The sequence below is a fragment of the Oreochromis niloticus genome, linkage group LG10 (genome assembly GCF_001858045.2).
Source record: "Oreochromis niloticus isolate F11D_XX linkage group LG10, O_niloticus_UMD_NMBU, whole genome shotgun sequence".
Taxonomy (NCBI): domain Eukaryota; kingdom Metazoa; phylum Chordata; class Actinopteri; order Cichliformes; family Cichlidae; genus Oreochromis; species Oreochromis niloticus.
The window spans coordinates 20490231-20508182 of record NC_031975.2 but is presented as its reverse complement, the minus strand read 5'-3'; the positions used below and the strand labels follow the sequence as shown (position 1 = coordinate 20508182).

General features: G+C 40.9%; 2 protein-coding genes across 5 annotated transcripts in view; one reads left to right on the top strand and one right to left on the bottom strand.

Moving 5' to 3' along the window:
- Positions 1-12100, bottom strand: part of septin8a (septin 8a) — a 35575-nt gene extending 23475 nt beyond the window's left edge. For 2 of the 4 annotated variants that reach the window (XM_005452562.4, XM_019363935.2), the window contains exons 1-4: positions 11789-11818; positions 3264-3378; positions 2790-2985; positions 378-564 (exon numbers count right to left, since the gene is read on the bottom strand). In XM_005452562.4, the coding sequence (XP_005452619.2) occupies positions 378-564; positions 2790-2985; positions 3264-3378; positions 11789-11818 (528 nt within the window). Of the gene's footprint in view, positions 1-377; positions 565-2789; positions 2986-3263; positions 3379-11788 lie in introns of all 4 variants that reach the window. The other 2 variants (XM_025910770.1, XM_025910771.1) reach the window with 2 other exon arrangements.
- Positions 12101-14534: 2434 nt separating this feature from the next.
- Positions 14535-17518, top strand: sowahaa (sosondowah ankyrin repeat domain family member Aa). The gene has a single exon (XM_005452564.4). The coding sequence runs from the start codon at positions 14693-14695 to the stop codon at positions 16310-16312; it is 1620 nt and encodes a 539-aa protein (XP_005452621.1). The 5' UTR covers positions 14535-14692; the 3' UTR covers positions 16313-17518.
- Positions 17519-17952: the final 434 nt, after the last annotated feature.

The following is a 17952-nucleotide window of genomic DNA, read 5'->3' as shown; positions in this document are numbered from 1 at the left end:
TTAGGTGTAAAACTATTCATGGAGAGCTTCTCTTTCCCCAAATCAGGACTATTACAGTTCAAACCATTAATCCTTTTCCACAGAAATGGCCAAATAAGTTCAGCCTAAAGACAGCCATGTGAACTCTTCTTGAAATCCTAAAAGATGAAATGGAAACTTGCATAGTCACTGGAACATTTTTGTTTTAACTTTACTCTTCTCTTGTGGGGCACAGAGTCCACACCCTGGTAGGCAGATCAGGGATGTCCTCGTTTCAGTGAAATTCAAACCAGTCACACGGAAAGGGAAGTCTGATTTCAGACTAATATTATTCAAACACACTTGCATTTTTCCAGAGGGAAAACACAGATGCATGCTTGTGTGTCACATGTGCGTACCTTGCTGTCCAGTTTTTTCATAGTAACGAGGTCCAGGGACTTGAGGGAGTGTCCTGTCGGGGCAATGAAATAAAGGCAGATGTGGATCCTGGTGTCGTGGTAGTTAAACAGCGAGCGTTTGATCTTCAGCTCTTCCTGGAGATAGTTTTCAAACTGAGTGTCAATGTAGTCAACAATGGGTTTGTAACTGTGGAGAGAGGAGGGGAGAAAAGAGAAACCGTTAGGATTTATGTCTGTGGGTCAAAGCTAAATATTTGTCTTCTTATTCATGCGCTGGTAATGAATATGAAAAGGGAAAGGGGACTTTTCACAGGGAAAGGAAAAGACACAGATATGTTTTCACTAACTGTGTGATCTGATTCAATGCCAAGATCTCAGCTTAGAGTTGCACAGCTTAGTGCTGCATGAAATTTGTGTTCAGCTTATGGAAGGTCCAGTTGAAACTAATCAAAGAGGCTGCAGAAAACATCGCGTCCTCTCTCTCACAGAGCTGTGACCGCTTTCGGAGCTTGTAAGTGTCACCAGTAAATCAGTGAAGGGCACGAACACAAAGTAACACATCGTCATCTTTACAGCCTTTTCTCCTCGAGCATTTGCGAGAAAGGACAGGAGAAATGGGGAGTGCCTTTAATGCTACACCACCCGCTCACAGCTACTTGACTATACAGCTAAATGTCAGAAAATGTTACTTGCATTTCATCAAAATAACACATTTTTGTTGGTTATTGCTCCAATACAGTTGGTTTCTACAAGCTGTTTTCAATCTTTTAACCACAAAGGCCGGTGACCAGCCTCACTGTGATGCTTTGAATCACATTCACACCAGACTTGTTTATTTGAGTCTGCAGCTTTAACTCGTTTCATTTGGGAAGATGAGAAGAAAACCATTAGAAGGAAGCCACATGCTTAAATAAAAAAACTAAGTGAACTGTTGGTTCGTTAATCATAGTAGATAAAAATCACACAGTCGTAGTCTGGTTCTCACATCAACACTTGTCATTTTCTGGCTATATAGCTCTACAATTATGATCATCTATATATGAGATGTTCAGTAAATTTGTTTGTATTGAACAGATGTCTCCAGACGAATTCCTTTGTTTATCTCATGCTGTTATATTTGGACACTGCACAACCAACTCAGACACTGTATGTTTTTCTTGCTCTGAATAGTAGACATGCTTGAAAACAACTGCAAGCAGTGTCAAACATCTTTAACACCTCCTGAATCCATATTCAGTCACACAGACTTCACAGTGCCTCAGAGTGACCAAAATGCAACCCAGATGCTCATGTTTAACATGTGTCTGCAAAAGTAAAAGTGATAACGATGAAATTTTGTCTTTAGAAAACAACAAACTCTGAGAAACAAGCCCAAAAAACAGGGCTATAAGGACATAGCTGTTTTGTTTCTTTTAGAATTAATAGGAAGCAGTTCCCTTGTGTGCTCTGGAAAGATGCAGTCTAACACTAAAGATGGAAAATCGTGACACAGTTCTGTTACGTTTAATCTAAGGGCTTGAATGTGATTTCTACAAACTCTCTGCCCTAAAGCCAGCAATTCCAAGTTTTTCCAAGTTCATCTTTGCTAAACATGACAAATACCTGAAAAAATTACACCATCTTGTTGACTGTTCAACTCCGGATGTCCCACTTAACTGATGTTTTACAACTCAAAAGTGACACATAAGTAAAAAAGAAAAAAAAAATGTATTCCATTCCCTCAGCCAGCAACATATTTACAGTCATCTGTCCTCTCACTTCACATCCATCTTCAATCTTCTCTGAGGAATGCACAAACTGTGACCTTTTGAAGCTCTGCAGGCTCTGTCCTTCGCCATTTTGGTATAAACGTATCACGCTCTTTGATAGCAGAGATAGCAGAGAAAGCTGCTATCAAAGAGCGTGAGAGTGCTGCTTGCTGGCTAGGCCACAACAAGTACACTTCATTCCACAGCTGAATGTTAAAATAAACAAATCAACAATTTCCTCTTTATTTCTCCAACTTCCTTCAATTTCGCCCTTCGGAGACACGATAAAATGTGCAGAAGTCTGGACTGACAGTGGTTTGTGTGTCTGGGTCACTCGTTTGCCTACGTAAGCATCTTTTCATTAAAAATGTGTCAATGTCATTTTGCAGCGGGCAGATTTTTGGGGAAATACTTACAGGGAAATCTGCTTTTACAACAGACCAAAGGAAATCACAGTGGATTAGCTTTTTTTTTTACTTCTGCTTTTGGCTTATGGGATAACGCAGAGATATATTTGTGATCACCATTGTTAGTTCTTGTTGCTGGTTACCCATGGTACCCTGGGCTGTGGGTCAGTTTAGACTCCATGCGCACCATTGGGTAACAAGCAGGTCTGGATACTTTGTGAGGCACTCTGAGCTGAATGTGTGTGCACTTAGCTAACCTATCCTCTTTGTTGATCTGATCGCCGAAGCCAACCGTGTCAACGATGGTCAGTTTGAGGCGGACGTTGCTTTCTTGCAGGTCATATGTTCGAGGCCGCAGATACACGCCGTTCTGGTAATGGCTCGCCTCTTCATTCTCAAACATGGTGTTAAAGAGCGTGTTCATTAATGTCGACTTTCCGATACCAGTCTCCCCTGCGAACAGTTGGAAGCAGAGAGGGAGACGGAGAAAGAGAGAGTGCGTTAGCGTCACTTGGGAGTACTTCATCAGCTTTCAGACATCGATTTTTATTGCTGTAACAGAAGTGTAAGCCAGTGTATTACGTTCATGTCAAGAAATACAACACAGTGCTGCTGTTTGTTATTTATCTTTGTAGCTAAACATGTCACTCAGTCCAAAGTAAATCTACCTGAGGGCCAGAGGGACTCTGGAGAAATGTACAGTAGTTACACATTCTCTGTCCGATACTCACCTACACATAGGATGTTGAAACAAAAACCCTGTGTGACCGATTTGCTGACCAGCTGCTCAGGGAGGCTGTCAAACCCAACATGGCCACCCAAACTGAGGTTACGCTTCTCTTCATTCTACGGGACACAAAAAAAAAAAAATCCATCAGAAGTCTGGCGGATGTCAGGAAAACACATGGCCGAGTCATTATTCAGAACAGGATGGCACAGATACTGAAGCGCTCACATTCCAATGCGAGGAAACATCAAAGACCTTCTGCTCAATCTGCACATGTAAAATCCATCACCCCGCACATTATGAGTTAGGTAATCGGTGCCTGCAGTGAGGATGAGCTTCAAGAATAATCACTCAGAAGCACAAAGAGGACAGACATGCTTTAACAGACAGAGGAAGGAAGTGATTATATTTGTATGGAAAATGGAATGAGGCACTTGAAAACATGCAAGATGCAAGTTAGCAGCTTGTTTTATAGAAAACCCCAATGTGAACATTTCAGAACTCCACCAGTCCATCTGTTCTCCAAACAAGCTCATGATCAATATATCAGCTATAACACACTAATAGAAATATATCGGTAATAGTGGGACAATAACAGCAGGTACAGAAGAGGCACCCGGGCTGCCTTATCTGCAACACCTTCGTCAGGTTTGATCTGTGGGATCCCCTGCCACTTCAAGAGCAGCTGGGAGATTTAATCCCTGTACTTCGAACCTCCGCCCTGCTGGAGGTGCATTGTGCGCCTCTACAAAGAAGTACCCACAGGGCATCCTTATGAGAAGGCTAAATCAGCTCAACTGACTCATCTCACCGTTTAGGATCACGGGGATATTTCAGCAGCTTGTATCAGTGATCTTGCTCTTTCAGTCATTTCTCAAAGCTCATGACCATTGGTGACATAGATCGAACAGTAAATCGAGTGCTTTGACTTCTGATTAAATTCTCTCCCCATTGCAGAGGTAAAGTAAGATGCCCACAGATGCCCAAAGAAATGGCCACGGAAGTATATAACCTAAAACACAAAAGTTAGCAATGCACGACAAACTAAAAACCACCAGAAAAAAAAAGGAGGGTTGTAACCTTTTTTCCCACATTTGATCTAGCTCATTTAACCAATCTCAGCCGAAGAAGAGAGTTAAAGCTGTAGAAGAGGGCCAGCACCTTGAGATGAATAGGGCCACCCGATCTCATCTGGCTGAGCCACGAAGGACTGCATACTTGAAGGCTGAAGTCACCAAGCACAGGCAGCTGAGAGCAGAGCACAGCCAACAATACTGAACTGAGAGGTGGAGGCAGGCTCCGAATACACAGAAGATGAATTTTAAACCTAACTGAACTGCATAATACAAGCTGGGAAGTGTGTGTGTGTGTGTTTGTGTGTGTTCAGAGGTTTCGGGGGGGGTTGAACGAGAAACAGGGCTTAATGTGTCAGGCAACACAGCTGGAGTAATCCAACATGAGCTGAGATAGGCAATACTGAGCTGAGCTGCAGCACATTGGGGAGATTACTATACTACACTAGCATGTGTTAAAAGTAATAAATATCCTGTATGCATTGATAATATGAATATTATTTAGATGTTTTAAAATGCACTGATGTTTATTGAAAAAAACCTGCTAAACAAAGACATCAATTTCACTGCAATCCCCACAGCAACAGACAGAAACGCCCCTCATTACATGTCGTTCTGAATTTATTAATTAAACATTGTATTTATAAATGTGAAAGAAGCAATAGCACAATAATTGTGCATTGTAATAGGTGCATGACAGACTGAATATATTAGTATGCTAAAATAAGGGATAAAGCCGGTTTCAGTCGTGTGCACTGTAGCTCCCTAATCATCTTCGATTTCCAGTTTGAGCAGTTTATACAGTTTATCCAGCTCTTGTTCTTAAGTCTGAATACGTATATTGTAAGTCGCTTTGAAAGAAAAAAAGCAATGAATAACTGCAACATTTGCAGGAGTCGGTTTCAGGTTCACAGAGATGAATGAGAGGAAGAGGCTGTGGCCATTCTTTCTTTGTTCTTCGCTGTAAACTCAGACCTTGTCAAACAACATTAATGCTTCTCTGTGGTAGTCAGCCTGCTGAATGAATGAAGCCAGGTAGAGATGTTCAGATAGAGGGGAAGGGAGCAGACTATGATACTGTGCCTGTAACCGAAACAGTTAAAAATTTACATAAGCCTCTATTTATCCAGGAAATTATAAATAAAGGCTTGCGTGCTGCTTTTCCATAAACACTGAATGTTTTTTTGTACTTTAAATTCTGAAAATGTGTACTTTAGTTTGTAAGCGTACTTCTTCAAGCCCACTGTTCCTATTTAATACTTTTCTAGACCTTTAGAGCACAGCTAAACTTAAGGAGGGTTTGTTTGTTTTTTTTAAACTTGTAAACCTGCTTCTGTGGATATTCCTCCAAACTTACTAAACCACAATGGTGAAACTAAAATTCAGAAAAACAACAAGAATTCTGACTCACTCTGGATCATTTTGGGTTGACCTCCTACACTGAACCTAATCATGCTGTCAGTAGCACATGATTTTTGTGTGTAAGTGAGCGACACAGAAGAAGCAGATGGAGCCCGTGAATGGCTGCTGCAAAATGAGCGCCCAGGCCTGACCAAGAGTGTTATCTTTTAGGAGAAGACAGCACAGAACTGCAGACGTGGACACAAACTCCCCAAGCTGTCACTCGACTGGCTGAATGTGTAAGTGTATGCACTGGACTGACTGCAGGAGGAAGCACTCAGTTTCCTTAGTGCAGTAAAACGACTATCCAGCCATGTGCAAGTACTCCACTGTAAGTAAAAACTCAACGAATCAAAGAAGTTTGAAAAATAAAAATGGGCTCCAATAACATTAAATTTCTCAAAAAGAAAAACAGCGCAGAAATAGCTCAAATAGAGAGTTAGATGACTTGATAAGAAACTCATTTATTGCAGTGAGTGCAAGATGTTGCAGAACTAAATAATAATGTGTTAAATAAAGCACTTTAATTTGTGAATACCTCAAAATTTCAGCTGCCAAAACACTGCACATTTTATTGTTAATATAGATTTATATTAAAGATTATGGATTTAATATAGATTTATGATAGATTTCACTTATGCAAAGTATGTTAAACATTTCTCCATCTTTGGTATTTTTCAGGGAGGCGTTAAAGGATTGCCTAGTTCACTATACATTCTTTTCACCCTATGTAATTCAAGCCAACTGGATTTCTTTAACAACATGACATATCTAAAAATAAACCTGCCTCTTTTTTTTGCTTTCTGGTCCATTTAGATTTGATGTCGAGAATATAATAACACCCATCAGCAAATACAGGATGTATAACCAAAAGACAAGAACAGTTAGGGAAACTATGAGGTATCTGACTGTCCACCCACCCACCCGAGCTAGCTCGGAAGAAGAGAAAAGCAGCGGCACAAAGTATGTCAGGAATGAAAAGCTTCTGGTTAACTGTCTCAGGGTGAAGAGACAACACAGTTCCCAGGCCACCAGGAAATGGTTGCACAGAAGAGGCCCCAGGTGGCTCCAAGTGAAATGAGCCACAAACAATATGGGCTAGGTCACAATGCTGCTCGCTTGAAGCTAGCCGAGTTACTAAAGCCTTTTATTATCGTTGCAGATGAAAATCCGATGTGAAACAAAAAGACTGGCACAAGTAAAGGTAATTAAAGGTAATCAGTTTCAAGGTCCTCACCGTCACATCTGCATGGTCTACTGGGTCACCCAAAAAGAGTTGTGATACGTTTTTTTAAATAAAACCTGTGCAAAAACTAAAAGAAAAGCTCTAATCTCAGTTTGTTCTGTAGTATGTGTATCCTGCACTGCAACCCTAAATTCTGTGTAACCATTTTCATTGTATATTCTGCCACATGTTTAGTTATGATTGTTTAAGCTATAAAATAATGAACCTCTGCACGGGATCACTTAATCAGGGACCAAAATACTGCTCGTCTGCCGCTCTTATCCAAGCTAGTCCTTTCCCCTGACACCATCAGTCTTTAAAAATGCAACTCAGTGCTACAAAGCTGTAGATATTCAGTGAATTTCTGGGCTCTAACCAAGCAAGCCGTGAGATCATTTTTTCAAACATTCTAATAAATATGTGATTCGGATCTGACCTGATATAAACTCAGGCAAAAACCAAGCTCGGTTTCATGTGCCCATCAGTCCACAGAAACACTCGGTCACCGGCCATCAGTTGGCCCCTCCCTCTCTAGCCATCTTCTTTTCCCCTCTTTTCAGCTGTCTTCCAGCCTTCTGGTCTACATCCCCGGCTGACTGGTGTCTGCCTCAGTGAACCTCCACCTGACAGACAGCAGCAACCACACAGACTGAGACACACACAAACACACAGCTGCAGCTCATGTTTGTGTGTTACTACTACTACTTTAACACCTTGGTGTAAAATTTGTTTAGATATAGTTTGTCTGTTAGCAAAGATGGAATTCATCCACTTGAATGTGGCATGAAATGAAATGACTTTTACTGTGATTCAAACTGTATATACTGTATTAAGCTTTTGCAGGTAATGAAAGCGCAAATGACATTTTGGGGGCTTCTTGTCACACTTTGGGCTCGATTTGACTTAGCATCTGTGAAGGGAGGAGACCACAGGACAGCCTCAGTGACAAACCCACACACGCATACATTTATCACTCTTTAGCTGAAGTGGCTGCTGACTGGCGTTTCCTGTCCAATGAGAGCCGTGTAAGTTCATGAAAGTGTAACTCTACTTCTTTCAAACTGCCTCTCCAGTACACAGTACTAACATGTCACACTTTTGAAATCAATAACGCACTTTATAAATTACGTTACAAATATTTTTGCATCTTATTCCACGTCAACAAGCATGAAATGCTGAGTGAGGTGTTTTTGCGTTTCTGTCAGGTCGAACCACACCTATAGATTTTTGCTCCCGTGTACTGCTCCACCGGTTCTCAACAGCTGCCCGTGCTGGCAGCGATGTTGTAATGGTAAAAATGTTGACGGTTGAGATTTGAATGACGTGTGCCTCCTTATGTCTTTTATGTTATTATAACCTGCCCCACGCTCATGAACATGCCTACATTACTACTGAGCCTCACCACTCATCCATGCCCAACAGGAAAGACAAAAGGGAAAAAAAAAAAAAGGAGTGACAGATGGGAAGTTGAGACAGGAACCATTTTACGAGACAGATGCACAGCATACTTATCTTTATGGGGGTTCGTTACCATTAGAAAAGAAGAAAGTATGTTTTTTTTAACTTATCCTATCAGCCACAAAGGCAAAGTTTTGTAGGTCAGAGGTAAAAATGGCATAGATTGGATTAGCTTTACTCTCACCCATGCATGCTAAGTACAATATATGCCTTCTTGTTTTAAGATCTTATACTAACTAGCAAACACATTGTTGAATACTTCTGGTTGATACTTCAAAGTTGATTTAATTCAAAAATGTGGATCCCAGGGAAGAAAAACTCCAGGACGTAAAATATGTAATTTGCTTTGTGTGCTAATTTTGAATGAAGTAAGAGCTTGTTTTGGCTAGTCATCTAAAAGGAAAAGGAGCAACTGACTGCACAGTCCATGCGTAAATATGATTTTGACTTAAGAATCTACCTTAACGCAGTTTTCTCTTTTCCTGCCTTTCTTATTGGTATTTACTGATGAAACTGGAGAGACCCTACCTTCTGTTTTACCGTCCACTCTGCCAACACTGGCCAAATTAGTTCTAGGTTAATGAGCTGATGGTTGACTTAATTTTAAAGAACACAAATATAAATCTGGACCAAATTCCATAGAGAAGAACAAAAATTTGATTTAGAAAACATGATCTACAAACATTTCTCACAAGAGGAAAAAACTGATACTGCATGTGAAGGAAATAAGACCTCTAAATCAGGGCTCTCTGATGCTTGGAGCTGATGCCAATTCGAACTTTTAAGGAATAAATATCACAATATTGATGTACTGGACATCATAACGTATAAATGCAACAGCTACTTTTGGCTGCTCCTCTATTCACAAGGGATCACCACAGCGGGTAGCTCCGCACGTTTAATTTGGCAGAGTTTTTACACCGGACATCCTTACTGACACAAGCCCAAAGGCATTTGCGTTTCCTCCTGGGATGGAACTTGGGATCTTTCGCTTGTTCTGCAAATGTTTAAACTGCTACTCAAATACAATATGCGAGTTACACTAGAAAGGGAAAATAACTTTGCAGCATTGTGGTTTACTAACCCATTAGCATCTCAACATGAACACACTGCTCATATCCATGCTGTCTGCTCAGCTGCGGTGTGTACCCTGCTGCATGTGCTGCAGGGTGCACAACTCAGCCGGAGAATCTTTTTCTACATCCAGACATATCAGCGTACAGTCTCGTATATCAGATGAGCTGTAGGTATGGGAGCATGTCTAGCCGCCAGTCTATCCAGTTCAACTGGTCATTGTGGACCACACTTTGTTACATTTCACTGATAACCAAGAAAATAACTGAGCTACATACATGGCAATCCTCATTCAGCCTGTGCTGACATTATTTTGCAATTTTAACCTCAGTATATAAAGAATTGGGAGACAGATATTGACTCATCACAGCTGAGGCTGCAGCTTGGATGTCATGATTCATCCAATTTACCAGGTTTGACAAGCTTGCCTGAAGGCCGTTTAAGCCCCACAAGTTCTATATACAGCTTACAACGCTGATGGCGGTAAACTTGATCCACACTTTGACCTAAACAACGTGATACAGGCGTGTTCCTTCTTGTTCCAGGATGTGTTTCATTAACAAATGCATGTGCAACTAGAGCACCAGCTGTATAGAGACATTGTAAGCACAAGTTAAATAAGCTTTTAAAAGAGCAAGGGCCTGCCTGCTTGCCTGCTTGAGTCCTTACTCCACATCTCTTGGCTTTAAGCACTTTATGGAGCTAATTTCATTTCACGCATGCAGTCCTCACGGGAGAGACAATACTCTTCAGGGTCAGTAAACACTGTACTTGCCGCATACGCTCAGGCCTTTTTTTTTTTTATTGGATCCAAATTAAAATGAACATCATTATTTTTATGCTACACACTCTAATGCAATCAATAATCGAGAACAACACACATTGTTAGGCAGTTGGCTTGTATTGATCACTTCATGTGGATCCGGCCTAGAAAGTTATCCCAGCGCTACAGGCTCCACTGGATGGGGCTGACGTGGAAAAACAATCCAACAAAGCACACATCTCTATCAATAGCTGTGTGTAATTAAACAGTACTCTCTTTACACAAACTGCCAGGCCAGCAGGTCAGTTTGTTCAATGTGGTCTCACTTAGTTCAGGATGTTAGACAGCTGCGTTGCTGCCAACACCGGCCTGTTTCGCTGCATTCTCAGCATTTTTCTCATTAATCAATCCTCTAAATTTCGTATTCCAAAAGAGACATTTTGGAAACTTCCACTGGGCTCTGAGCCCCCATTCCTGGATACCTTCCTAATTTAAGAAATGCGAGGAGTGCAATATCCTCTCTTTATTTCTGGATCCTCTCCTTTTCTTCGCAGACATGTGTTGCATCAATAAGTGGTAGGAGTGGCCGGGAGTGTGTCCTTAATCTCTTTATCCCTGCAAGTCAGCTCTGCTTACAGCCTAACACAGAGATCTTTTCAGGCATCTGCCAAAAAAGTTAATCACCTTCTCCCATTCATTTGCCACTTTACTACAACATCATCATCACCATTATTACTAACATCATTCATACACTCACCCATTCTTTGTCGTGTGACTTTGTGTGAATTTACAGATATGTTTTGCGCCACTTCACTGTACCTACAGAGTCACACCTGAATGACAACATGGAATGTTACTATGGATGTAATCCAGGATGCATTCCACCCTCAACTGATACTACTCTGCCCAGCCTGCTACTGTGCCACTGTACAAAGCAGTGTCATGAACTGACATACCCATGGCTTTAAACATAACATTTTGAGTCTAAGGAAGAAAAACACAAGTGTATTTATTACTCATCACTGCGATTAATACACCTAAAGGAGTCTTCAAGTAGTAATTTTATCCACTGGCTAGCCAGTGTACATGCCTTACTGTGATAAACATTGCAACCGCCATGCAGTGTTTCCTTAATTTTCTAATAATCTCAACAGTAAATAGTTTAATGATGCCATACGCTACACCCATATATTCAGCAACGCGTCCACGCGTGTAAACGCAACCGAAGAGAAAAAAATGCATTACACGGCACGACATTAAAAAATAGTCAGCTACTGTAGCGTACTTAATTTGCCCTAACTGGGAAAAACACAGTCACCATCACCGAAATCACTCCCACCATCTCGCCTGAGCCCACAATCCAGGCTCCAAAAGCGGGGGAGGCTTAGCTACATACATACCCACACATACACAGCAGCTAACACACACTTTTACTAATCACAGCCAAGTGTGCCCGTAGCTGCACTTGCAATGTTTACTGCTCCTAGAAAACAGAAGGGAAAAAAAACAAGGAGCTCCGGATAGCATTTGCTTACCGAAAACACGTCAACGTCCGTGGCAGCCATGGTGCGGAATGTATGGTGTTGGTGTGCTGAAGCAGACCGAGCAGAGGCGAAAGGGAGCAGCCCTTGTGTCTCCGTACTAGCCTGCTAAACTACTGACTGAGCCGAGCTGACAGTGATAGGAAGAGAGGGACACAAGGCGGAGAGGAGCAGCTGAACTGGGCAGGGAGGGCGCTAAGCTAGGCGACGAGAGGACTCCCTGCTACTTCGGTTCTGCTTCGCTCAGACACGCTACAGAGTTTTTCATTCGCTTTTAAGATTCAGACGGAAAACGGTACTAGTGTAAAAGAACAACAGTTATTTTTATTTTTTATAAACTAATTTATATATAAGCGAAAGGGTGAGAGAGTCGGTTATTACAGTACTTAACGGCTGTTTGATGGAGCACTCTTTGCGCATGCGTACGCACATTCCACATTTTCGCTATTTTCAGATAAAGAAAGCTATTTTAAGTAGCTTTTCATTATATTGATTATCAAAGTGAACTACAAAAGATGGTTGCTATGTAGTTTGTATTAAGCACTAAAGAGTTTCCAGGCGATATAAGAATAAATATTTATACCTTAGTTAAAGTCGAGCGTGAACTATCCCAAGCATAGTTGACATCTTTGGTTGTGACATATACGTTTTCAATATGGCCAGCTTTCTCAATCGCTGCAGGAATGTCATGTTGCACATTCTGCAAGCCAGGACAGGAGCGAGCAGCAGAAATATGTGTCAGTCAGAGGTGGATATCATTAAAAAAAATACCTAATCATTTGGATGCCAGTCAAAACATGGCATTCATATTTAAATTAAGCTAATTAGATCAGAGATTGAGTTTACTAGAATGCAGATCAGCCAATCAGAGAGTTGGAGCAATCCGTCACGTGATGTGATGTCTCAATTTTCAATATTTTTCTGTTGTCTGTCACGCAAAAAATAGAATATGTATCTTGTATGTGTGCTCATGTGTGTATATCAAATTGGCTTTGTTCCAGATAAATGAATGGTATTACTATCACGAGTAAGAGCAGTGGTTAAGTTGTAAAATACCGTTGCAATAATTAGGATTTCCAAAGAACTAAGTGGCAAACCTCCAGTACGCAAAAGTCAAGCTCACACATGCCACAAACTGCAGTTCTTCCAGTGGCCACTTGTAGCTCGCTCGATGAGTAAGTCTGTATTAATTACAATGTTCATGTTAAAGTGCCCAACTTTATCAGGAGAAATAGAAAGAGTTGCACGGTGTCTTTGGGGATCTCAAGAGCGCATACTGGAAGAATTAAAAGAAGTTAAAGTGACTAAGCAGCATTTTAAAAGGCTGGTACAAAAATGCTTTTGGCCTCTATGGATAGTGCCCCCCTTCATTGGGGAGATGCATAACTCATCCACGTGGATACTGGAGTTAGGTGTGTGGCTGTCTGATTGACAGGGACAGTCTGCCGTGATAGTGATGTGTTGTATGACCATGTTGGTGGTGTTCCTGGATCATTATAATAATGTTGGTCCACAATGCTGATGTGATGTCATAGCTTGACGACTGTGATGAGAAACGACAAAAAAAATCCCTTTGTTTATATAAAAATCCCTTCTGAAACAAATGTTAAGCATTTCAAGTGTTTTCCTTAATAATTAATGCAATTAAATAATAAAGTTAGGTTTGCTGTTAGCCAAATTTAGGTTCCTCATCCTGGTTTGCTTGGGATAGTTTTTCATAGATTTAGTTAACTTCTTGGTTAGTGCTAACTGAATGTTCACACAACATGACTGACCAGTTGTAATGTTTATTCTAGAACAACATTATGATGAAGATATAAGATATATAGGAACAAAACTAACCTGGCGATATCAAATCGTATGTGGTGGTGCCTTTTACAAATTTTAATGAAATTATCTGACAAATACTACGGCTCGCTGCAAGGTACAGACAATCAAAGAAGTCTTTGGTTCAGTTTTGTGGTGTAAAATTGCAGCAATTTATTAGCCCGATGCAGTCAACAAGATAGGATAGGATGGCCACAACAGCCACAGCCACAACAATGATGATTCCAATCAGATGGGTGAGGTCACGGTTGCTATGTCCATCTTTTATTTACAGTCAGTGATGGTAACAGATTATATAACCTGTATGACATTTTCAAAATACAAAAAAGAAATAATGAGCCCACATTTCATTATAAAATATATGTAATTAGATTGTAACCACAATGATTTATTAATTTATTTATTTATTATTTTAATCTTTAAATTCCATTGTCACCATTGTTTACAACAACTTATTTTGTTTGTTTGCTTTTCTTGAAAAGGGGAAAATTACTTTTTTTAATGTGGCTGCATTAGTTTGTATATTATTATTATTATTATTATTATTATTATTATTTATTTTTTACTTTATTATCATTATTATGATTAATATTATTTAAAGTGTAATATTTTCAATGTCTCAGTGTTGAAGTATAACCCTTGAATATAAAGTATAATCCTTATTACAAACATTTCGTGTTTTTGAGTACAGTACCTACATTTCAACACCTCATGTGAGCCTAATCCAATATTTTTTAGCCTAATTGCCAAATATTTTCTCCTTATCATTTATGTATGTATGCTTTAAGTATGCTTTTTGTTTTATTTTACTGAGGTCTATATTGTTGATTTACCGAATGTTAAATCAACAATAAGAATGTTGAACTACTTTGTTCATAGTAAAATATGTACATACATTATTCAAATTGTCCACGTCCTCACTTTCCCCGGAAAGAGCCTCCTCCAGGTGTGGGGAGGAGAGCGAGCGTCCAGGTAAAGCGGTCTGTGCCGTCACACGGATAAAGGTGTAACACACCGCGCAGCTGTAAGGAGCTTTTGGAGCTTTCGCTTTTTTCTTTCACAGCTTTAATAATGATTTTGACACAAGAATCCATCCTGTCTTTGCTGGTAGCGGAGGGTGGAAGAGTGAAGAAATCCGACTTGGTTGATAAGTTCAGAGGGTCGGTGGACACCGCGGATTCCGAAGAAAGAGAACGTAATAGGGAGATTTTCAAGACTTTTGTCAACAATGTAGCGTTTGTGAAAGAAATCGACGGCGAACGCTATGTTGTCTTGCGGAAAACCTATCAGCATTTGTTGGAAAGTCCAAAGATCCATGTGGAAAAGCCTGAAAATGAAAAGATCCCGCTGACAGGTGAGCAGCAGCGCCCACCTGCGCAGGCTGGAAGCTCTGAGGATCAGGGAGGTGTACAATCAGCTGTTACTGAACCTGATCAGGAAGAGGCAAGTGAAAGTAGTGACCATCCCACAGAACTGCTTTCTCCCATACAGATGGCACTGCAAAGGAGCAAATTTGCAAGTGTACGACTTAAAAGGTCACTGAATGTTGATGTCCAGCAGCAGGATAGAAAGGGAATTAACTGCTCAAATGCGCCTGTAAAGAGCAAGCCATATGCCTTGCCTCTGAGGATGCCCCCCAGCGCAACTAAAGTGGAGATCCACAAACTTAAGCCTGACCCAGATGAACCCAAAGAACACCCAAAAACGGATGCTTTCAGGGACAAGAGAAACAAACTTACGCCTGACCCAGATGAACCCGAAGAATACCCAAAAACGGATGCTTTCAGGGACAAGAGAAACAAACTTACGCCTGACCCAGATGAACCCGAAAAACACCCAAAAACGGATGCTTTCAGGGACAAGAGAAACAAACTTACGCCTGACCCAGATGAACCCGAAGAACACCCAAAAACGAATGCTTTCAGGGACAAAAGAAGGATGCCTTCGGCGGAGAGGGGCGGCAGCACCAGCTCACCCCAGCTAAGGAGGGCAGCGAAGAGCACCAAGGCATCAGAGGAGCACAAAGACACCAGGATTCCCTCTGTGGTTCCCCTGGAGCACTCAGAGCATCAGTGGCTTGTCAATTGCGCCGCCGGCCACTGGACCCAGGTTTACGGCCTGCTGCTCAGAGACAACCAGCTGGCCGAGAAGAAGGACTTCATGTCAGGGTTCACTGCTCTGCACTGGGCAGCCAAAACCGGGGAAAGCGACATGCTTGTGAAGATTATCGAAACAGCCAGGCAAGGAGGGGTTCACATTGACATCAATGCAAAAACACATGGGGGATACACTCCTTTGCACATTGCTGCATTGCATGACAACCACTATATCATTGGCATACTGGTGAAGGAGTACGAAGCCAACATAAGCATCAGGGACAACTATGGCAAGAAGGCCTACCACTATCTCAGCAAAGACATTTCTGAGTCTGTGAGAGAGATGCTTTGTAAGCCCAAACCCCAGCCGGCACAGGATAGGGCCCTGTATGAGAAAGAGGAGCTGGATTTGTTCCCGGATCGCTCCAAGGGCCTGCATTCAATAAGCCGCCTCTTTCAACCAAACGTGACAGGCCACAAGAAGAAGCACAAGCAGCGGCCGGGGCTGTACTCCCTGAACGGCGACCCCAGCGAAGAAGGAGAAGACAGCGGCGCCGGCTTCAGGCACAGGCTCATGTCAGATGTTTTTATGTGAAGGCAAAGCTCTTCCCTGACTGAAAACACACCAATGACCTTCAAAGGATTTGTTTAATGCTCTCTTTAATAACGGATTTTTTATTTTTAGCCTACTTTCTGCAGTTATTACTGGAGATAATGATACAAAAAACATGTGGAGGGATTCTATAGAAACACAATTTAAGTGGTTAAGATCAAAGAGAAAAGATTTAAAAAACCTCGAGGTTTGTTCACAACTGAGTCAGCAGACACTGTGTGTGACGTTACCTGCATGAGGTGAATGTCAGACAATGGTGGCTCCTGTGAGTCGCCGTATTACTCACACATGTGTGGGCTTTTGTGGGTGTGGCCCCTTTAGCCTGTCTGTTTTCACTTGAACTGAGCTTTAAAGATGTACAGAGAATTTTCTACTGAGTCATTTCAATTAAGACCAAAGCATCATCACCTGAGAGGAATCCGCGTGTTCAGCAAACCGCTAATGAGGACTAATGTATAATATCACAGCATTACAGTCACAGGAGTTAGCGTGTGGAACAATTGTACAGACAAAGTGGAAAAAAATATTACATCAGTACATAACTTCACAGACCAGCTGACAAAAAACAAACTGAATGAATATAGGAAATGTTCCTCTCAGTGATTGAGTTCTTTCAATGTGTTCTTATGAAGCTTTGTCTTCATTTTTGTTGTTTAAGGTGAGAATAACCCTCTTTTTTTTGTAAAAAAGGAGTAGGTCTCAATAAGTGTTTAACTAATACATACAACTGTTCAGGTATATTATGTATATAGTATGTAAAATTTAAGATTATTTCATATTGTGTTTATATATCACACATGGAGTGTTAGGATGGTACCTACACTTTTCCTGTTTTTTCTTCTGTTTATGTTTTTTATATGAATACTATAGCCAGAATTAACTAAACTAAACAAAAATAAATGTAGGGGTTCAGTCCAGTATCCCAGTTCATGCCATTAAAAAAATTAAGGTGTCCGTGTATGTAATCAAGCTTCCATGGCCGGTAAGTCGTGCCATGAATTCTCTTCCACTGTGATGTTGAACGGGCTGTTTTTCTTTTAACCACAGACTTCAATCTGGTTGATCTTTTTTTGTTTTTGTCAAAGTACCCGTTCTTATTCTGCTTTTGATTTCAAACTAAAGCGTACATACTGACAGGAAGTGAATGCAGAATAAAGACATTCTGTTACTCATTTACTGAGATCAAGACTTGACTTGCTCTGTGTTTTCATTTGTGAGTAAGAAATGAATGCAGTGCAGTGATCTCACAAAGCAGGCATGCACAAACAGAAAAAAAGAGGAGGTGTTAATTTATAGGGGAATTAAACTTCCAGTAGAGAAAATATAATTGTTTTGGAAAGAAGGGACTTAAATATTTGTGCATCTGAGGGCAGGTTTAGAAGACTAACCTATTCACTGCTTCACTTTATAATAGATTAATTATTAAAGGCTGTGAAGCATTAAGAAAGGCCCCTGAAGGAAGCGGACTCTGGATTTCACTGTAACATAATCAAATTTACTACAATATAATGGGGAGGGGGGGTACAACCTGTATCATTCATTAAGGCTGCACAGGTGCTCCATAAATCATTAATGTCCCTGTATTTGCCAAGTAATTCTCCAGGCTTGGCTACATCTCCTGA

What these genes read in the sequence shown, in the direction of transcription:
- sowahaa (XM_005452564.4), top strand. Translation starts at nt 14,693, where the DNA reads ATGATTTTGACACAAGAATCCATCCTGTCTTTGCTGGTAGCGGAGGGT.